The sequence below is a fragment of the Achroia grisella genome, unplaced genomic scaffold (genome assembly GCF_030625045.1).
Source record: "Achroia grisella isolate CSIRO2021 unplaced genomic scaffold, CSIRO_AGI_Agris_v1 utg918, whole genome shotgun sequence".
NCBI lineage: Eukaryota > Metazoa > Arthropoda > Insecta > Lepidoptera > Pyralidae > Achroia > Achroia grisella.
Window position 1 is genome coordinate 737901 of NW_026713067.1, and position 23650 is coordinate 761550.

A 23650-nucleotide genomic window follows, 5' to 3' on the forward strand; every position below is an offset into this window, starting at 1 on the left:
TCAGTGCTACAATATTGTGAAATGTCAAAACGTAAACGCAAATAGGTAATTTTACTTAGCGTTAATAGTCGTAAAACACGCGCATTTAGTAGTGTTAAGTGACCTTCTTAGGGTAATAACAGCAGAGCAGAATAGAATATGAAAATAGACATCACTATATCAAATAGTATTTTAAGGTTCATAATTAAATAAACTGAAGAATAATAATGTTATAATTACATTCAAGTCTGGACTGGATATGGAGTGTATGGTGTCGGCTAGCTGCGAGTCGTCGATGGCGGATGCGTGCTGCGAGTGTTGTGTGGTCACCAGCGGGTGTGGCGCCAAGTGGCGCGGTGGCGACATCGGGACCATGCTGTACCATTAAATCATTATTTACTTCAAATTACATTAAATGAAAAAAACATCTAAATATAGGGCTTTCTTTATGTATGTCATATTTTTTGTACCACTATACCTACCATCCAGTTTGTCTTAAAGTACTTATTAAATATTAATATAAGTAAGTATGGAGGTATGACATACTAATCTTACGAATTAGTATATGTACACAAGTGACGGTTATCATCAGGCGGGCCATTCCAACTCCATAACCAACTATATAGGTAGGTAGTATATATAGTAGTGAGTGCGAGATATGTACCTGTGCCTGACGGCGGGCGCGTGCGGGGCGTGGTGCAGGTGCGGGCGGGCGGCGGCCGGCACGGGCTCGTCCAGGAAGTGCAGGTCGAGCTCGGGCACGGCCGGCCGCCGCACCGCCGGCACGGCCGCGTCCAGCTGCGCGATCAGCTCCGGGTCCAGCCCGAACGGACCAGTGATCACCTTCGGCTCCGGCGCCGCTCTCCTGCAACCGAAAAGTCCATGTCGGTCTCACTCAAACTGACTCGTAGGTCTCATCGAGACGAGGATCAGAGGTGTGATTATTACAAACGACTAGTGATTCCACTGCTAGTGAGGTCTTATGTCAGATCGACCTCCAAAATAAAATCCCTATAATTTCTATAATTATAGGGATTTTTGTGGTTTTTTTACCTACCATACCCTATGCAAATTACTTATATGAGTATACATGTGACATAATACATAATTTGAAATAGTTTATGAATTTATCTTTTTAATTCTAACAATTTCGATTTTTTTCTTTTAAACATTACTTTAAATATCCCGTTGGTAGTATAATAACACTTACGGATTAGGTGGCGGTGGTGCCGGTTCTTCCTCTTCTTCCTCCTCATATTCCACTGGCGGATTATCCGCCGTTATCATATGCCTGGATGTATCCTCCTAAAAGTAAACAACATAGCAGCTATTAGCCCTCGACTTCGTCTGCACAAATTTTCGACCACTTCCCGATTTTTTTTAATAAAAGATACCGATATCCTCATGGTACTTTATGTTAATAATAACGTTATCAATAACGAACTGTTAGACACGCAAATAAATACTTTCGCATTTAAAATATCAGCATGGCTGATAGGACAAATAACACTTTATTTTCACATTTAAATACCACTAAACTTTATAACACAATTTACGATAACAATAAATTATTGCATTGTATTTATGATACACTTTCAAATAAAGAGACATTACAACTGACTAAATTTCGTAAACAAACATCACCATTTTGTAAGATGCAATTATTTATGCAACAAAGCGTTTTATGGCTGTTATGTTTACATATATTATTAATACTTGGACTTAACACGACATACACAATATGTTCTTAATTAAAAATCGTTCCAGTCATTTAATGATAAAGAGATTAGATAATATAATAAATAATTATGTATGTACGTCGTTTGAGTGATTTCCCTATCGTATCCATGTGAGTTGATCTTAGCGCACATATCCAAGGCTCGCTTATCAATGTTTTTTTATCATGAAACATCTATTTTTATTATTAATTACTTACTAATTACTTTCACGTTTAAATCTACGCATTTGTATGTATGTTAATGTCATGACACTAAATTTATAGCTGTATTTTCATAAATTTGTATGTATATAACATATATATAAAATATTAACATATATTCGATACTATTTTATAAAAGTAGATGTAGTATAGGTACCTTGTAAGGGCTTACATGAATACATATATGATTAATTATATAAATATGACTTGAATGGGGTATCGCAAAACTTTTTTCTTTTGGAGCTCCTATTGTCAATAATAAACATAGCTTATTAAGTAAAAAAAGTCGTTACGCAAGTTACAAGAGTTTCCTGTCTGTTCTTTTCACCACAAACTATAAACTAAACTGATGATAGATTTGACATATTCTAAAGGGTTTTTATTATTTATATGAATAAAGATAGTTAGATTTGATTGATTCAATAGACAACTAATTGTAGAAATAGTATATAATTAATTTACATAAAAAAACTGACAAAATTTATAAATTAAGCTTAAACAGTACGTAAATTAACATAAAGAAGGTGAGGTTACCTCAGGCTGCTGCATAATGGGTCGCCCTGAAGCCGAAAGCGGCACTACCATGGAACGGCGAACCTCAGCGCTGCGAGTCTTACCGGCGCGCTTTATTCGCTCTTCTAGAAGTGACAGATCTTTGTCTGATATCTGTAATTAAAAAGAAAAAAAAACCATTAGTAACCAGGACGTATCGTAAATTATCTGTTTACGATGTGTTTTCTTTATACATGGTGCTGTATACAGACTATAGTTGATACCTATTACTATTAGGTGGCCATTTACATTAAAAAAACAGGTTAACCGTTTCATCATTATCATCAACAAAAACATGCCAATACCTGTCCAATCATCTTGTAGACCTTCTCCCCTTCAAGGAAGTAAGCGGCGGCAATACAATTGAGCGCGGCAGATCGGACAGCGTTGTCTCTGTCGCCAATGTGTCGCGCCAGTTCCTTGAGTGCTGTACTGCCGCCACCACCGGCGGGGGACATCACTGTCGACCCGTATGTCTCCACCAGATGACCGATACACTCCAGACACTCTATAAAATAGTAAATACAATTTATATTATAGTTATTTTTATACTTTCGCGTTTACACATTATTAGTATCGTTAAACAGGTTTTAACATGAATAATTTTATACGTGCGAGAAATCCAACCCGCAATGAACTTAGTTAAAGCGGCGTGCTGAACCGCTAAACCACCGAGGTCGTCAAATGTATATGGCCGCCTAAGCTAACGGTATGCGCTGGTGGGGTACCAGTGGTGATAATCATCACTGATGATTAAAAGATGAGAAAAATATATGACTTCATTATGACCATTTCATCAGTAATTAATCATGGTAATATACATAGGAGGGGGGGGGGGATTTGCGTGGAGATCAATTTGAGGGGACAATTGGATAACTAGAAATTATTAACTACATGCAACAGTTGTTACGCTAAATTACACCTAATAATTATTACCATAAAGATAAAGATAGTAGGCACTACAAAACTCACCTGCTCGTTGTCTCGCATTCTTAGATTTTAGTCCTTCCATCAGATATCCGAACAGCTTAGTGACAGAATATACGACGCAAATCTGTCTGAACAAAGCTTTCACGCCATTTCGCACAGTATCCTTTGGGTCACCAACCTAAAAATATTATTGTGTACCTTGATATTATAATCATCCCGTTTAATATCTAAACTAATATGACGAAATTAATCACTCATTCTAGTTGTTGAAGGACTGAAATACATCTTTGAAATATAGAATATATATCTTATAAATGCCTATAATAGATCGTTGAATTAGTCATTACAAATACCAAATAAATACGATGTACCTTCATGTCATATTAGCAAAAATATTTATATATTAATTTACACAAATAACTTTTAGTATAAGAACTAAGTAACCTGGCAAAAGTTGTTTTGTCATATAAATTTTCTCAATAGGTCCCCATGATCACTTAGGGGTATAAAAATCAACCTACGACCTATTCTCAGACCTAACAAATATGCATCAAAATTGTATAAAAATCGGCAAAAACACTTTTGAAGGAGTTCTTTAACAAATATTGTGACAAAAGATCTTTATATATTAGAAGATTTGAAGACTTAGTTTAGCAACAGATAAAATTTAATGTATCAGTCATTGTCAAAACATATATATTTAAATAAACAAATTCTTACCTTGAGCACGAGGTAAGGTATAAAACAGTTAGCTTCATACTCTGCCATCGTGTAATCACTGTCCATTAGGTATTGGAATACTTGAGTCAAGTACTCCAGACCCTTCAAGATGACAGACGGGTTGGTGTCGAAGAATCGGAGGGTCAGCCATTTGAGTACTAGATCCAGATTAGCCATTAGTGCTGATCCATTTTCATGTAAGTCTTCTGAGAGGGCTTCAATCGCCTTTAGGTGATATCTGTGGTAAATATTAATGTCGCGGTAATACTTTGATTTAACGGAATATACAATTGTTAGAGCAGTTACACAATAATAATAATAACCCACGACATCAAAATATAACTATTCAAAAGTGCTTGTAATGAGTTTATTTGAATAAAGATTATTTCTATTACAATTTACATACAGCCTCAAGCTAAACGGGGCTTGTGTTCTGGGTACTAGGTAGCTGATACAAATACTTGAATGTATTTTTTGGTAAATACATATACAATATATGTTAAAAACAATCCAGAGCTATATAAACAACCATAATTATGAATACCAATGTTTGCGAGGAATCGAACCCAGACTATCAATGCTAAACTGTTAGACCACTGAGGCCGTCAACAATGACATAGGTAAAGATAGTTATAGTATTATAAATAGAGAGAATTTTGCTAGAAAGCTAATCTTCAAAACACTGTACCCACTTACAATGGACATTATTCTAAATAGAATGTGTAAAAAAAAAGTTATTGTTTTTATAATAAGGATAAAAACATATTATCTAAACAAGGTGTATAGAAGGAATATTGTATAGTGCAACACAGTAATAATAATCTATTTATTTAATTACCTGAAATCACTGTGGAACATATTCGCCACAAGTTGTTTATTTAGTCCAGCGGTGCCCATTTGCTCTTTCAATAACTCGAAGAATTCTTCACGTGGTGCCGTGAAATTCCATTTTAACACTACAAAAAATACAATAGGACTAAATAAACACTGGTTTAAACTTTTCACGGTAAATAATGCGACCGTTGCAAGTAAAGAGTTGTGCTAAACCGACCGACTGAGATCACCGAGGTCATAGATATTGAATATTACAGAATACTTAAATCATATTATCAGCAAGTAACTTAACTACTATTTCAAGTCGTATGTCGTAAGATACAGACATACCTTTAAGTTTCTGATCATCAATGATTCGCTGGTTCTTGGCGTTATTGTTGGGCAGCAGTGGTGTACAATCTTCATCCTCCTTCTTGCCACGACTAGACGCAGATGTGGGCTTCACTGGACCCTAAGTGAATTATAATAATGGTTACAAACGCGTTGGTAATACATTTGTATATTTGTTAAAAAAAACTGGATAGATGCGGCGCGGGGACCTTAGCAAAACAAGGTAGAAAGTTTTTTTTTTAATCCAATGTTGGCAATCAAGCATAAGGCCCATCCTGTTAATAAACGGTTATCGTTCCCTACGGAAGCTTGAAACATCAGTGGTATTACTTAATATACCATCATTCTTTAACAACTTTTTTGTGTGTAAGTTAATTACAATATTATTAATCACTTTTACTTTAAAAAGGAGAAATTAATCACAAACTAGGTATATATCTTACGTAACAATAGAACTGAAAAATTTCCAACAGAAAACTCGTTTAGTTTACTATAAGAAATTCTAAACCTAATATTATTAAAATAAAGCTTACTGGTACAATATAAAATCTTACCTTGCCCTTAACGGTAACGGTGCCCTTTTTCTCAGCTTCTTTCTTCAGGGCCCCCGCAGACTTAACTCCTCGCGGTTCCTCTTTCTTGTTTTTGGCAGGCAACGGCTGTACGGGTAGATTAGGTCGAGCCTTGTCCAGTGCCGCTTGAACTACCGATTTGGAGCCAGGCTGGTAGAATTTTATGATTTTTAAATTAATATTCAGTAAGATTTGACTCAAAAATATATAGCTATTGGAATGGTATATCTAGATGATTACATATATATGACATACATATATACAGAAATTATAAAAATAGAATTTTTATTCTCTCTAGATAAATATTGAAAGAACAATTTCATTTCTTTAGTGTTTGCTCGAAACAAGTAAGATATATAAGAGAATTAAGTAGAAACCTAAATTTATGAACTTGTATATTTTATAGTAGCTTTTCTTTTAGTCGGTTTCTTAGCCAATATTGGACTTTTATTAATATTATAAACGCGGAAGTTTGTGTGAATGGATGGATAAATGTTTGTTACTATTTCACGCAAATCCTACTGAATTGATTTTAATGAAATTTAATAACAATACACACATCACAATAACACAGGCTATAAATTTAATGTGGGTGAAATCGCGTTCACAGTTAGTGCTTCTGCTTTCTGCCTACCCCGAAATAGTCATGGCGTGGAAATAAATAGATTATAATATGTCAACTGACCTTGAGCTTGTCGAGCTGCTTGAACATGTGTTCGTACCCGAGGTGCAGCATGAACGGCAGCACGCAGTCTGCCGCAGCCTTACGGACGTCCGCCGCGCGCTCCTCCAGACACGAGTACAGCGTCGTCACGCACACCGCCAGCTCCTCGCGGGGGAACGACTTTGGCGGCACTGTATATACACCATACACATACTGTATATTACAACTATTACTCTACATATAACAAAATCGTACAATCATAATGAGACAAAAAATGCCCGAGTGTTAAGATTTCACGGTACAAATAGCTGGAGGAATATGGATAAAATTATGTATTTTGGTAATTTTTCATGTAATTGAAATAGCATAGAATCCAATGGCTACCAGTAACCATAGCCTAATAAAGAACTTAGGTTAATGCATGATGCATTGCACTCTGTAATTTGATTCCCCGTAAGAAACCAAATAAATGATTAGAGTTCATAGTTATATATACAGTTTTATACTGCAGTGACTATGGAGTATGAGGTGTAAATCATACAGTGTGCTTGCGGTGCGTGTGTAGTGCGCGTGCGGTACGCTTAGGGTTCGAGTGTGAATCATGTGTGGCGTGTTTGAGATGCGTCTGCATTGAGCTTAGGAGCGTTTAAGGTGCGTTTAAGGTGCGTGTGCGGTGCGGTCGGTAGGCGTGTGTGCGTTCGTCACCGTGCGGCAGGTGGTCGGCCAGCCACTGCAGCAGCGCGGCCCGGAGCGCGGGCGAGCCGGCGCGCAGGGCGTCGTGGACCATCTCCCCGTCGAGCGCGGCCGCCGCGCCCGCCGCCGCGCTCCACGCGTCCGCGCACGACACCGCCGCCGCGCGGATCCACTGCTTGCTGTCGCCGAACGCTGCCCGACAAACATCTCACGTCGTAACACACGACAATACCATCTATTCTAGTCCCGTTGACAGTAGGCGGACAGACGCGGCGGAGGCGAGTGCAGAGAGCACTCCAAACACCCTCAAATCACTGAGAACTGCCGCTGGATCGAACCTCGGCCTGAGCGTCGTATTAACGATCCTTATTGATATGAGAATGGAAAATTAATAGTAGCTATGGACCAATAGCAACTAAATGTATAAAAAAATATTTCTTACATTTTCTCTAAAGACTATGAATACTAAAATAATTTAACTTGCTAATGAAAAAAAAACTTAGTGAAGTACTTTATTTAAATAAAGATTATTTTTTTATGTCATGTGTAGGAATTGATACAAGATTCTATTTTACCTTGAAAGAAAGCCGGGAAGAACGTCCTCACGTGTTGTTTGCACTTGGGACCCATGGCAGAGGCAAGGGTTTCGCATATTTGAAGCGCACTCTGCGCTAACTTGGAATTGGAGTCTAACAGTCGCGCCACAAGCGCCGCTGGTAGCTCACCCAAACTTGGCTTTATGGGGGAGCTTGCTGTGATTATGGCTTTTACTTTGTCCAGACCTTCATTGCGAACCTGCCCAAAATAATAACTATTAGCACATACAGACATGGCTGTAGCCAGTCATGGACTCAGAATCGGACGGCAGTCTAAAATGTTATGTAACTAGCAAACTATACCTGCCATCTTACTCTGATTACTTTTTTCATACAAAATGGTTATGCCCTATAGCCCTCTGTATGTTATTTTGTGTTGACTGTCGAGTATGAACTTTCTTACGGATATTAAGAATCAGACTCAAATAATTCATTTTATTGGTTGTTTTAGGTACCTTACAGATTAAAACCAGGGTAGCGCAAGCGTCCTGCCATGTCCTTCCTGTCCATCCTACCCTATCGTGGCTACGCCCATGCATACAGAGTCATAATTGGAGGCATTTCTAAAGTTAAAGCTTGTAAACTAAATGTGTGTTTGTCTGATGAGTATAACTGGCCACATGCATGTTCGGTTATCTATCTGCATGTTATTGATATATACCTTATATGTAACACAAATGTGAGTAATATGATATAAAAACTATTCAGAAGAGCCATGAAAGTTATGTTAAACGTGAATTCAAAAATTGTGCACAAAAAAAGCACAGGAGTTAGTTGTTACTAAATATTTTACAATAATCGTCAGACTGCTATGTCTTGGTGCTGTTTACATATAGTGTGTCATATAGTGTACTTGGATTTCCATATGACTACACTATATGACTATGTTTACTCATCTGTCAAAAATCCAGACTATATATTTATATACTCTGGATTTTTGTAAACATCCCAGTGTTATCCCAAATTTAGTGTCCCATGATATGTTATAACAAATTATAATAACTATTAAAAGTTTCCTCGTTTACATTTTTTAAGCCACTGCTGAGATCTCCTTGCAAGTATAGTTAAATATGTGTATATTACAATTAACAATTTAAAAGTAGGCCATCAGATCACTTAGCATTTCAAGTTTATCCATACATAAAACAATGGTACATGTTAAATATATGAGCATGTAACACCGCTTGTCTTTCCGGGGGCGGTAGGATGCGGTAATCGTTTACCATCAGAAGATCTGTATGTATTACCACTATCGTGGTATAAAAAAATACCGACCTTCCAGTTCTTGTCGTTTAACTCTGCTACGAGTGCCTCGGTGATGAGTGGGGCTATGTCAGTCCGTGGACGCGAGTCCTCCACTTCTTCAATGGGTCCAGCCTCTTCCAAGTCATCGCCCATTGACGCTTTGCTCGCTGACTGTAAGCACAAATTGAATTAATAGTACTAGTTGCAACAATATACAAACAATATTTTTTTTTATGATTTCTTCTTGTGATGAGTCTGTATTCCGAATGAGCGGAAGAATAAAAAAACTTGACTATTCAAAAGTGCTTATATTAAGTTTATTTGAAAAAAAAGATTATTTCTATTTCTATTTATACTATGATGGTGGCAATCAAACATATGGTCCATGACTGTACCTGTTAATTGACTTTAATTCAAAGTTTTTAGTTCATAATGGATAAATCTAAATTCATATTATCATTACATTAATAGTTTTTGAAACAAGTCTCTTAAATAAATTTCCATAACTGTGCTATAATGTGACAGAACTGAATGCAAATTCAAATTCAAATTCAAAAATCATTTATTCATGTAGGACATTTTAGCCGCTTATGTACGTCAAATTACAATCATCCTTTGAAATTACAATACGAGATAGGGATAGTATCTAATAAGTATCTTATCTTATGAGATTAATTCAAATTCAAATTTAAAATATCTTTATTCATGTAGGTCTATTACAGACTCTTATGATATGTGTAATAATAATATCTAGATAATTTTTCCCTAAATGCATTGTAGTTACAAATATATAAATAAAAATGGGTGTGTGTTACTTCTAAAGGATAAGAGAACTAGGGTACTATGCTATACATACCTTACTAACTCCACCGAGCTGTCTGGTAGGTGTTGGTGGACTACTATTAGCATATTTATCCAGCTCTAAGCTGATCAACTGTTTCGTTGCTGGTTTCTCGCTGTCAAAATGACTCAACAGAGATGGTCCAACATATAGAGAGAGGATTCCAAGGAAGTTGACTGTGGATGTCCGTACATTTGGATTTGTTGCCGAGAGAGCTTTTTTTGAGTGTGCGACAATGCCTTTTATATTCATACTGGAAAAAAAATTGCTTATAATATTTGAATCGTAAGTGGCATGTCAAGACATTTGTTTCAGCTATATGATTGTTTTAGAGTTTATAAATCTATCGTGACAGATAGTGTTTATGCCTTATGCCTTCACGATTACATACTGAATAGACAAATATACATACAGGGAGGAGACAATTGTTACTTATAGGAACAGCAAACAATGTAGAAATTTTAGATCAGTCTCCATGCGGTTTTTCTATCTGTAACCTGGATCATTCCATGCGTGATCGCCATGAAGATTTCACTGACCTCTTCATACTTCGCTATATATTGGCACTGATACACAATGGCGTTAACGCAGGCAGATGCACCATTCCATATTCAGTATGTAACATTAGCTAAATCAGTTTGTCATCACATATTAGAAACAGCTTACTCAACTAATGATTATATTAAGACATCATAATCACAATATTCAGTTATGCTTTACTTTTATTGTTAAAGCTATTTGGATAATAATTAAATAATTAGGATCAAAGTCAACTTACGAGAATCCAAACTCCTTTATAGCAATGGACATCCAATTAAACATTTCTGATTGCACTTTAGGGTTCTTCTGTGAGTCCATAGCGAAAGATAGACCCTCATTAAGCACATGTTCGAGTCCACACGCTTCCGCCAGTGATGTGAGGCAATCAGCAGAAATAGATGCACATGATGCTTCGCCTAGTTTCGTCACTATATCTTGGAGAACATAATCTGCAGCCGTGCTGTTAAAAATATATGAACTTTAAACAAAGAATTTCTTACTATGATTCAAAATTTTAAGTTGAAGATTATTATGTTCGATTCGTAATTGCGAGTATTTGTATAGTATGTCATTTTTAACTATAATAATTATATTTCTTTAATAATTTTTACAAATATGGCAATGTATTTGACATTAAACAATATATTAAAACCGTAATCGATCAGGAGGTCGTATATACTCCTAACAATAGTAGTAACATATTTTTAATTTGTTTAAGTAGAAAATGTGTGATACTAAATAAAGATAGGAATCAACTTTGCCTACAGAATGTATCAACACATGTTCTTTATTACATTAAGCCGTATGGCTTCTAATATATATCTTTAATATAAATATATTATAATAAACTCAATATACTTACATGGAGACTGGGAAATTCTCTGTTATGTACTTGCAAGCTTCCAATCTAGCTTTTAGAACTTGAACATTTGTATCTTTCAACCCTGGCTTCTTGTTCAGAGTGCGATACAATACTTGTGCTGTGGCGTCGTTTGTACTCAGCCCTTGTACAGTTGACAGGAAATTCTGGACAGCTGAGAGACGAGTCTTCCAGTTTCCATCGCCGAGACCTATTATTAGTGTATTAAATGTAAGAAAGTGAAATAATATTTTTAAAAATGTAGTACACAGAGAAACTGACAATATTTCTACATTACAAGTTATGTCATTCTTTATACTACACTCTTATAATGTTGGTAAAAAATCAATCAACTTTATAAATTAAAACAGAATTAGGTTTAACACTTTTGTTAAATCCATTCAGCTTCAGACCAGCTCGGCCCGGGTTCCCACCAACATGCTAGCCACCTTTATGAAGGAAAATTACTGACCGAAGGAAGTTATGTACCGGCGCTACCGCGGCAGATTGTTATAGTGAGTGTGGTGACCACAAAGACAATATTATTACTTTGTAATTTTGGATAATATTATTTATTTATTTATTTATTTATTTATTCTTTATTGCACTTTTAAAAATTGTACAATTTGGCGAGCTTAATGCCATATGGCATTCTCTACCAGCTAACCATTAGGTAAGAACCCGGTTGATGGGCAGTGGTGGGAAAGGACTAGCCTATAATTTTCTAATATAGGTAAATAGGTTTTCTTAAAAATAATTACAAATATACATACATAAATATAAATATATACCTACTATAATACATAATAATGATACACCAATAAAATTAAAAAAAAAAAGAGAAATTTACATATATATTATGACAACAATAGATAATTAAGAACCGTTTTGTTCATTCAAGAGATAATCAAAAATTTTCCGTTTGAAAACAGGCTTACTTTGCTTTGTGCTTATTATATATTCGTTCTTACGATATTAATATAATATGGGCCAATATTGTTACATAAATAATATTAATAAAATACCAATAAAAAAAATCACGTATAAATTTCTTAATAATGAAATTGTACATACCTGTGATGACATCAGCAGAGAATAGAGTCTCGGCCCTCGCGTCCACTTCTTCCTGTGAAAGCTCCTGTTCCCGCGGTGGACTGGGCTGCCCGCGCCCCCCAGCTGGTTTCTTTGTACCCGCTACTGCCTTCTTTGGAGCACCTTGTGACAGTATAATAAACATATAGTTATTGTTTTGTGTATTTCATTAGTAGCCAATAAATCAGGCTTGACCTACGAATCGATCAAAATTACGACGGCCTGAAGCGAGGTTCCAAACCCTGCCCTAAGACTAAAGTCGTATCCGTCAGGCGAGAATTGGCCTTCAGCCGCACCATAAGTCCTTCCGCGGGTTTGGAGTGCCATCTGCATTCGCCTCCTCGCATTATAGTAGTCCGAAAAAAAGACAGTGTATATATCTGATCTCTGGTCTTAACGATTTTGCAGTACTTGAATAGATACTTGAATTAATACAGTATCGTATATGAAAATAACAAATGAAACTACTCTTTTCCTATCCTGTAAAAGAACTAGTAATTATAATTAAGTAATTGTATAGTTACCTGACGCTGGACGTTTCACAGGCTTCGGCTGGGTAGAACCGGCGGCAAGTTTACCATCTCCTTTACCCGAAGGCTGCACCGCAGCTTTCGGCTTGGCTTCTTTCTTTGGCGCTGCCACTTTCACTTGAATCACAGCCTGAAAATATTAAAAATTAAATATATTTTATTATTATATTTGTCTGTACCTCATGTACATGTGTATTTATTCACAAATTAGAGACACATAGTCTCTGGGGAATAAAGAATTTATCTATCTATGGGAATTATATTTGTTAAAAATATAAACAGTTTCATATTGTAATATTTTTACAGATTTAGACGATGTTTTGAAATTTGCATGCTCTAATATGTACAGGAAATCCAAAAAATAGACTAACATTTACATTAATTGATCTGAAATAAGTAATCAAACTCAACTATTTTATCAATACAAGATGAGAAGTACAGTCTAAATTCAAATTTGTCTGTCTCTCTGTATTTCGTGATTATATTAATATAGTTAAGCAAACCTTGTCAGCAAACTCCTTAATCTTCTGTTCTTTTAGATTGTCCAGCTTGCCAATGTGTGGTGCTATGGCCTTCTCGCCCACTAACTTAGTGGCTGTTCCGAGCGCTTCAGCAGCGGCATCACGCACCACCGGATCTGTTATTATTTAATTATTATATAATTTTGAACATTTTGGATTTTAAATAATAATAATATAAAGAATACAACACACAGGTATAAAACATAGACAAGGTGTAGCTACAAAGAAAGCAATAGCAATAATATACATAGAAAACACCCAAATTGTGTATTAATGGGTATCATTGTTTGTATGATACAAAGTAATAAAGCAAGTAATCGGACCCGCGACCATCGAAAGTAAGGCGGTGTGCTAAACCGCTAGACCACCGAGGTCGAGGTGGAGGTCGTCAGAATAGGCAGAAATAAATGCCTATATAATAACTAGCTGTGCCCGCGGTTTCACCTGTGTGAAAATTATAGCCTATATGTTATTCTGCAGTATATATATTCTGTAAAGTTACATCAAAATACATTCAGTAGTTTTTGCGTAAAAGAATAACAAACGTCCATATATATTCAAACTTTATAATATTAATAAGATTATACACACAAAACTACAAATTATAATTAACGGAAGATATACAACATCATTGTATAACAATAATACCAACCAGCACTCTCGAGTAACTTCAGCAGACTAGCAACATATGCTTTTATTAGCTTCTTGTTGAAAGCAGCGGGCTGCGTGTGACACAGCGCGCGTGCTAAGAACAGCGCGCTTTCTGATTTTATCTGTGGGTTCTTATTGTCGAAAGCTGCTATCATATCCTCCATTATGGCTTCTAGGTTTGTCTGTAAAAAAAATCGCATGAACATATTACTTATTTATCTAAACAATTATACCAACAATAAACAAAATTAAAGATTCAGTAATGTAATACAGTGCAACTCCATACATAGTTATCAGCATGGGATCATTGCAATAATTTTATCAGATAAGCAGCTTGTGTCCATGCAGTCTTGATAATCATAATAGTGAAATTAATAAGTACTGTCATTCAAAGTATTAATACTTTGAGTTTTTGGGTAATACCTCTAGAAGTCTATTATAACAAATAACCATGAATTATAGTGGCACCATACACATTATATAATCTTCTATAATCTCAGGACAATTCACACAGCGCCATCTAGACCCAAGATCAGATAGTTAAAGCTTGTGTTATGGGTACTGATGACTGATACAAATATACAGAGTATTTTTTTTTATAAATACATATATATTATATATTATATATATACATAGAAAACACCCAGACCGATACAAACAATCATACTCATGAATACAATTGTTTATGCCGTGCCAGGAATCGAACCCGCGACCATCGGACGTAAAGTAGTGTGCTAGACCACTAGACCACCGAGGTCGTCATAGTCATCGTCACATTAAGCAGATATTATGCACGATTAATACCAAAAAAAACTGTATACATGTAAATACTAAACAAGAATTAAATAAAAATGTTGAAATACAACTTACACAAGGATATATAGCATCGATGGCTTCTCTCAAAGCAGCAACAACATTGGTCTTTCTTTCTTTGAATTTTTCCAGTATAGCTTGGACACAGGCAACGGCGTATGGCTGGAACTTGTTGCGAAGTCCACTGGCCACCATACCGAGCAGTCGACCGCCGAGAGCGACTAACATCACATTTGTGTCTTTTGATATTATCTGAATGAATTAAAAAATATACACTAATTAGAACAATTTAATATTTTAGTGTACAAAGAAAACAATAAAATTTCGACCAACAGGTTATATATATCTAGATTCATTGCATTATCTAAAAATAACCTGTCAGTTATCTGTTTAATTTACTATTATTCTTTTAAAATGCCATTACGACTAAAAATATCCTATACATTAGCAGTTAGTTCCCTTAATGACAAAAATATATGTAAGTAATACACTACATATTTACATACATACTAGTACATACATACTACTACATACTAGTACATAATTTAAACATATGTAAAGGTGCGAAAGGCATATTCCAATATAAATCAATCAGAATTGGATTCACAAGTTGAGTGGCTGGTTCGATTTATTATTTTTTTGTGGCTCTACAAATTTCTTTAATAAGAGAACAGTTTGAAATAACGTAACTTCTTTTAAAAAATGATTGGAGAATTCTAACTCATGAACACTGTAGAATATCAGTCCTAGCTGTGTTTTGTCATTCCAAGATATTTAAAATAAGTAGTTTTTTGTGTTAGTAGTGTGAGTAGCAGTATTAAGAGGCCTATTACAAAATGATGCCGCTCAACTTTAGGTTTAATCGCATGGATTTACGCACACACACAGTAATACACGCACACAGACGCAAATAACCGTGTAGCGCAATCGGTGTGGATTTAGTATGAACCATTTTGATCCTTGTAATATTTTAATTAATAATGTGATATGTTTCTACTTAACTAAGTAACATAAACTACTTATTGGATTTTTTAAAATAACGTGATTTATCTTAATTGTCAAAGTGCTAATAATGACCATATTTTTTTATTATATTATTCCTAGAGGGTTGATGTCAGGATGCTGGCCGATTGTACAACTAAAAGCCAAAACCTTAAGTAATATAAAAATAATTGGGATAAGGACAAGAAGATGAAATTGCTATAACATAAATTTACTAATTAATTCTTCTTACATATTAATTCAGTTTATTTATTAATAGATACAATATAATTTATTATAAGAGTCGGATACATTATTGCCATATTCACTTGTTCTAAATATTATACTTAGCAAATAATTATTTTATTTATATATAATAGTTGTGTTTTCAAGGCTTTGTTTTGATTTAAAGGTCCCATCCTTATATGTATATTAGGTGTATCCGCGACTTCGTCAGCGTGGTATAATGAAATTGACCAAATAAAGGAAATATATTTAGATTATAACCTAAAAAAGTTTCATTGTTTCACTTAAACAATGACGATACTTTTATACAACCTTTCATCTCCGCTTTTAATCCCTTACAATACTTTTTTCGCACTATAAAGTAGTCTATGACCTTTCTCAGGGTATACTATCTGTGTATATGTATATCTATCTATATAGACTACCTGTGTATATATATGGTAGTGAATTTACAGGGTACAGGGGAATAACACCCGAGTTTTCAGGAATGGCAACGCATGAGGGAAACAATATGCTGATATGAACATGTCAGGTACTGCTCATGTATATAGGCGACGGTTACCCTTTCCATCAGGAGAGCCGTCAGCTTGTTTGCCATTCTAAGTTGTAAAAAAAAAGCTTCAACTGCTATCATTGCTGTTCCTGCATCATTGACGTCGCCGCATGATATTGGCTGATATTGCAGCTTCTCGTTCTTGGTTGGCCAATTCTTGATTCTTGATAAATAATTACTTGTTAATATCAAACCTATTTATAAATTATTACAAGACGCCTCATTGATTATATGTAATGAAATCACCATGAGCTATAGAGATTTTGGATAGAACCTTAAAAGACCTTAGAAACACCTCTGCTCTCATTGGCGGGATTACTTTTATACTTTTGCTGGAGATTTCTGAAAGACTCTCTGTGTCATTACCATCGTCTCCCTTATGTACTTTAATTGAAAGTTTAAAACTACTGACAAATTTGAGAGCTCATTTTTATGGAAGCACAGATAGTGATTTCCCACACTAACTGCTCAAACTTGAGGAAGGAATTTCTCAAAAGCATGATCCAATCATGAAATTTAAGCCCGCCGAACATGTGCAATGGCATCCCATTGGATATGTTGCTTACTAAAGAATTGAAAGACAATTTAATTGTAGACCATTATAACCGGTACGTTAGCTGGGCAACCAGCTTATATACCAAGAATACCGATGATTCCAACTGATCTGCCAATACCATTTTAACGGCTTCAATTTCCGGTTAAAATATCATCTACACATGTAATAGATCTATATTGATCTTAAAAATTGTTTTGATCTTAAAAAACTACGCAGATTTTGATTCGTTGTTATTTAATAGACAGAATAGATAGACTCAAGAGGAAGGTTTATATATAACGACCCAATACTGTACACGGATCTTTAAACGCGCGATAACCTATATATCCCATATTCACGCGGGCGAAGCCGCGAGCTAAAAGCTAGTCACTAAATAAAAACATTTATAATGTTGTTGACTTTTCACCCAAACACGCATAATTATTTGACATAACTGTACAGTAATGAAAGTCCAACGAGTATAATAACAGAATGGCTGCAATTTAGAAATATCTGTATTGTGTAAAATAAAATAAAGTAAATTGGATAAAGTATCTCTAAACATTAAGGAATATAATTTATATATAATTTGGTAATGATATAACACAAGTCAAATGTACGTAAAAATAATAATGGTATTTTTATAAACAATAACCCTATTTTAATTTAGAAAAAAACTACAAAATAAACATAAAGTAAAATTGGTTTACATTTTCTTACATTTTTCTCTCAGATAAGCGTTATTTTTAAAAATACTAAAACGTTCTCTTTTTTAATTTTAACAATTAATTGCCATTAGTGTGACGAAATACCATGCTCTTGTGCTTTTCATAGTGCAGCAGGGTAGGTAGGTTTTATTTGTAGCATAACTGTACTTTTGTCTTGGCATGCTAAAATAAATATTATATATATATATTTAACAACAACTTTAAATTAATATTCGTAGAAATAAGTATATATTAGCAAAATTAATTAAATATTACTTAAATTATCAAAATGGTTTAGTCGCTCTATACTAATGTTCACTGACGAATGTCTTATCTTAGCGGTGTTGTAAAAAATGGCATAGGTCCTATCTCGACGAGCGCTAGCGCAGCACTGAGAATTTACTTTTGGCGCAATGGAATTTATACAACTTTAAATTATTATTATTGTTTATTTTTTTCTTAGAAACTTATATATTTTTTTTATATTTCTAATTTACAAGTATATTAACTTTATTATTATGTTTTTTTTATGCAAAAATTTCGTTGTATTTATGAGAAAATTAGAAATGATTATGGCAAAGTTTTGTTGAAATTTCGGGTTTCATTATGATCAATTTTTTAGATATTTAAGTTGAAAATGAAAAAAAGGACGATGCTGTCTCAATTTATGAAGTAATTATCAAGTTTTAGTAAAGATATCATATCAATTTATGTTTGTTTATTAATGAACGACGACCCCAAACTTCTGTCTCTTAGCGTTTTTGAATAAACTATTTTAGAAATTAGGAAGACTAACAAAGAGAAAATTAACAAAGATGTAGTTTTTAAGATTAGATATCTATCTATATAATTCAGGAATAAAAATGTATATCCGACTCTTAATTTCTTAGAACCAGAACCCCAAAGACCCTGCTTTTAGGCCAAAAAATGTGAAAGGCCTCTTAATGATCACAGTGACAACTTCTATAGAAAAACATATTACTTTTTTTAAAACATATTTAAACATATTTATTTTTTTTTCTAAGTCAATTGTGTCCTTTTATTTATAATATTATTGTACAATAAAGTATTACAAACAAAACAAACTTTTACCTTTTTTAGAGCCCTGACAAGATCAGCATAATCACCAGGTTCTAATTTGGGAGCTGTCTTTAGCAAGGCTTCCAGAGCATCAAGAGTCTCTTTTCTATCTTGCCATTTTTTAGCTTCCAACTTTTCATAGAAATCTTTAGGTATTTTAGAGAGAATCTCGACTGGATCAAGGAGATCATAGGGATCCATATCTCCTGAGTCACCGCCACCCGTCTCCGCGTCATCGTCGTCCACTGTACCTGCAAGATAACTTAGTTATGAGACAAAATAAATATTGAGTGTACAAATACATCATTAGTTATTTTTACTCTACTGTTGATGTATACACAGACATGTGTTTTGAATTGAATCCTAGTTAGGTTGCAGCAATACAGAGGTAGTATCTTTTAATACAACTACCCAAAACTACCCAAACAACAGAAAAATTCACTTTACTCACTATCTCAAATTAATATATAATATTCTATCCCTTGTCTAAAAATGAAAAGAGGAATACATTTAAAATTAATCATAAAATATATAATTGCTATTTAATAAGATTTAACATGCTATGATTTTATATGTCAGTTTTGTGACGATCGCCTCATCAGGCATCACCTCTGAGATACTACTCATTTTATAAGTGTATTACTATTTAATACAAAGATGTTTTTTGCGATTAAGTTCCATTGTTAATTGTGTAGAAAAGGGAAATTTGCAGTTATGTAAAATTAGTTACCATCAGGAGAGTCTGTAACAGCGCACTCTCTCACGCGGTTCTGTTGCGAGCGCAAATAGCGAGTGGGTTGTGCGCCGCCAGTGCCGAACGATTCCCGAAGTTCTTGCTGTACCACTGCTTGAAGAGATGCTATGTGCGGTTCTATAGCTGCGCCGATCCATCTGTATGCCATTTAAAAGAAACGAGTAAAATTGTAATTTATATAAATTTACATATGCTCATATATGTGCACTCTTATATTAAAATTGGCTATTTCTTAGTTATTTGTAATAAGATTTCATCAACTTTATTGAGTATTGCATTATATATGCAATACTTTGTGGTGAAGGTAGTCATAAAAACAATTATAATTTGAAAGTATCAAAAGATTAAAACTTAATCATAGTGTAAAGATACATACAAATTGATATCAAATTAATGATGATATCATATTGTTTGCATACAAACAATCTCAATGAAAAAGATTCCCAATTCTATTTACAATTGAATTGACAATCTTTTCATAGTCAATATACTACACAACTCACCTGTGCATCTCAATGACTAGTGCTTTCATTTCATCCCTCACACCCTTATCTCTGTCTGCTAACAATACAGGTATCTTTTTAACCATGGGCTTAATAGCTATAACTTTGTTTCCAAACTGCTTCAGAGAGGTGTTCAAAGCAGAGATACATGCGGCTACAACTTTGGGATTTTTTTGTTCCATGCCTTTCAGTAATTCCTCTTCTACAATTTCATGTTTTTCTATCTCTACATACATTAGTGTCACCTTAAAATAAACAATATTGAATATAAATATTTAGTTTAAAATAGTATAAGTAATATGTGGACTAAATGGTACCAAAATAGTTTAAAAGAATGTTAATTATAAAATGTTTGTTTAGTAAGTTGACTCATTTCTAAGGCAGGTTCATTAACTTTGTCAATTGGTTCAATTGTGTCTATTCTTGTAGAAGCCATTTAGCTGAATTTCATTCATTTAAATTGTAACAATAACAGACAAATAGATACTCATCAAACATTGTAATATTTCTTGGCTTCATTTCCAATAATATGGAAATCAATTATTGACTCTAATAATACTGATTATTACCACCTATATGGCTTAACAATATAAATATTAGAACAAATGTAAATTCAAGAACTCAAAAAATTATAATACTATTGAGTTATATTACACAAACAGCAATTTCCATTTGGTACAATAATGATACTAATGCCATAACATATGTGTGTGTATCAGCCATCCATAAACAATGACCTATTCTAATGAAATTTGGTACACAAGCTGACCATAGCCAAATTATGATTACCAAAATTTTAATTTATTATAGCACAAAAACAGAAAAATATTTTTGACAATTGTGATTTACATATGCATAAATTAAATAAATATGATCTCAAAATGAAAAATAACTTCAATACACTAAACTAAACTAATCAACATACCTGCAAAGCGAGATCCTTTGTTTTAGTCTTAGGGGCAGCAATACATTTAGCCACAATACCTGACATGACTTCACCGGTTGTCTTTCCGGCGTGACCACAATTTTCAACAAATACCAGCGCTGCCTCCAGACCTGAATCATATTTTTATTCTAAGTAGCATAAACATAATAAAATAAATCTATAAGCCTTATTATTAGCAAATATGGTTATTTCTTCTTTGAATGTAATGGATTTTGATTATGAGTATTTTTTGGACTACAAAATAAAACTATTAGTATATTTTCAATTATCTATAACGGCTTTATTAAAAATATGGTAATTTTTATTATTCTATTATTTATTCAGCATAATTAATATACCAATAATTGTAGTATATATTTCATATGTAATTATTATTATTAGGTAATTATTTGACAGTTTATTTCAAAGACTGTATACATAGGTTTTGTATTCAAAGCATTTTCTTAGACATTCTTTTAACAGATTTTGTAACATCATTTATATCTTAAAAAGATATAAATGAATAGAATAAAGTAAATAAATATACTTAATTTATTATAACAAAATATACCTTTTTCTTGGGCCACAGCATTGCTATCAGTGACAAATTTTTTGATCAAACCCAAATACTTGTTCCACTCTGGTGATTTCTCATCATCAATCTGGTTGAAGAGTTTAATTGCTTCTTCATATCCTGTTACTCTTGCTTTCCACAATTTATGCACACATTTCTCTTCTGTTGGTAACTTTTTATATTCATTCTCATCCTCCATTTTGTTATGTCTTTAATTGTACAAGTTCGAGTTTTCTTAGTCTGAAAAAATATATTTAATTGTATACTGCTAAAATAAAAATAATTGTAATTTGCAACATACTTGTCGTTAGAGACTGCTTTTAAGAGAAAAAGCCTTATCATTGGACTGACAGAAAACAAAACTAAATATTACCAAGTACCCATACCATATATAACAATTGCCTTCAAAAATTATAAGTGTAATGATAAAGTTTATACTAATTAAACAATTCATTTATAGCCTTTTGTTTAGATATCTGTTCATATGTGCATTTAATTGTTTACACCTTTCATTATTGTATATACATTTATAAAAAAGGTAATGTTAATGATATACTATTTGTATTTTGTATCAAACATCAAATAAATCACATTTTAAAGATATCCTTACAAGTAAATATGTAATACCAAGTTATTTGCTTTAAAAGGATGCCAGTTAGCCCTGAATGTAAATTGCACATTAATTAATGTACCACTTGGCTGAAGTGACCTTATACTTACCTGCTGTTCCCTTATGAGGTCAAGGAAATATAAGTAATTTATATTGGGTAAAAAACATATTAATGTTCAAACTTAACAATTATATTGTATGACTGCTTTTGTTCTTTATTCCTAAATTAACATTATATTTACCCTACCATACAAATATAGACTTAATTTGTAAATAATACAACTTCTGTATGCACTTTCTTTACACCGTAGGCGTATGTTTTTAATCACTAAGATACGAGATGTTTTACAGACTTTTAAGAAATGGTGATTCAACGGAGCTTCCTTTCGAATGATAATGGCTGCTTGGTCAATATAGCGGAACAAATAGTTAATTGCCAGCCGGTTCATTTATAGCCATGCCATTATAAGGTGAGATGTGAAACTAGATCGCATCTGCAGCGGCTCTGAGCGCTCGGCAACGGTCACTTTCTACTTCAACAAACAAAATTCAGTCAAATGTTATGATTCTTACCGTTAAATGTTTTTCTCGATGTGTCCAGTTCATAAAAATGTTGTTTGTTTGTTGGTTACTAATAAAGTGAAATAACAAACAATCACATTATCCAAATTGAGATAGTTATCGGATATAGAGATAGTTTTTTTCTTTTCCGTCGTCGTTTTTTTGAGTTTGTAAAATGAATGAAAGAAAATATTTTTTTTTAAGACAGACAGATTCAATGTTGCCTTTCTTTATTTCAATTCAAATATACTATTTCTACCATGAATTCTACCACTGAGTAAATAATCACTAATTCATTTTATTGTACATACGCAGATGTCAATTTAAATATCAGTTTGTGTTTAGTTATTCATAAATTAAATAATTTTTAGATAAATGAATCAAATATACTTCATTTGCATACTAAAGAAAATACTTAAATAAATAAATTTAATGTCCGAAACATGCATAGTTATTATTGATTACAATAAAGCTGCCTTATGAATAAAAGTAATATTTTCAGAGCAACCTCAGAGAAACGGATTTAATTATCGAACCAGTAGGTAATATGCATAACGGTGAAAATAAAGTAATAATAATATACTTAAACTAAATATACTTATGTACATGTGATATTTATAGTACAAACTTACTGTATAAATATTATGACAAAATAAAAAATATAGATGTAAAAGAAAACAAAATTGTATAACCAATTTACAACAAGCATTTATCACGATG

General features: G+C 33.5%; 1 protein-coding gene across 1 annotated transcript in view; it reads right to left on the minus strand.

Annotated features, from left to right (window-relative positions):
* LOC131853901 (protein mini spindles) overlaps positions 1–23091 on the minus strand; it is a 28820-nt gene extending 5729 nt beyond the window's left edge. The window contains exons 1-28 of the mRNA XM_059204983.1: positions 22943–23091; positions 21757–21999; positions 21186–21316; positions 20261–20505; positions 19734–19894; positions 19016–19254; positions 14959–15153; positions 14090–14270; positions 13420–13553; positions 12911–13046; positions 12369–12509; positions 11298–11505; positions 10674–10895; positions 9911–10148; positions 9085–9225; positions 7789–8008; positions 7226–7405; positions 6542–6711; positions 5839–6006; positions 5285–5405; positions 4959–5076; positions 4121–4358; positions 3443–3578; positions 2776–2978; positions 2453–2584; positions 1190–1284; positions 644–844; positions 220–355 (exon numbers count right to left, since the gene is read on the minus strand). Coding sequence (XP_059060966.1) covers positions 220–355; positions 644–844; positions 1190–1284; positions 2453–2584; positions 2776–2978; positions 3443–3578; positions 4121–4358; positions 4959–5076; positions 5285–5405; positions 5839–6006; positions 6542–6711; positions 7226–7405; positions 7789–8008; positions 9085–9225; positions 9911–10148; positions 10674–10895; positions 11298–11505; positions 12369–12509; positions 12911–13046; positions 13420–13553; positions 14090–14270; positions 14959–15153; positions 19016–19254; positions 19734–19894; positions 20261–20505; positions 21186–21316; positions 21757–21958 — 4692 coding nt within the window. The 5' untranslated portion in view covers positions 21959–21999; positions 22943–23091. The remainder of the gene's footprint in view (positions 1–219; positions 356–643; positions 845–1189; positions 1285–2452; positions 2585–2775; positions 2979–3442; positions 3579–4120; positions 4359–4958; positions 5077–5284; positions 5406–5838; positions 6007–6541; positions 6712–7225; positions 7406–7788; positions 8009–9084; positions 9226–9910; positions 10149–10673; positions 10896–11297; positions 11506–12368; positions 12510–12910; positions 13047–13419; positions 13554–14089; positions 14271–14958; positions 15154–19015; positions 19255–19733; positions 19895–20260; positions 20506–21185; positions 21317–21756; positions 22000–22942) is intronic.
* Positions 23092–23650: the final 559 nt, after the last annotated feature.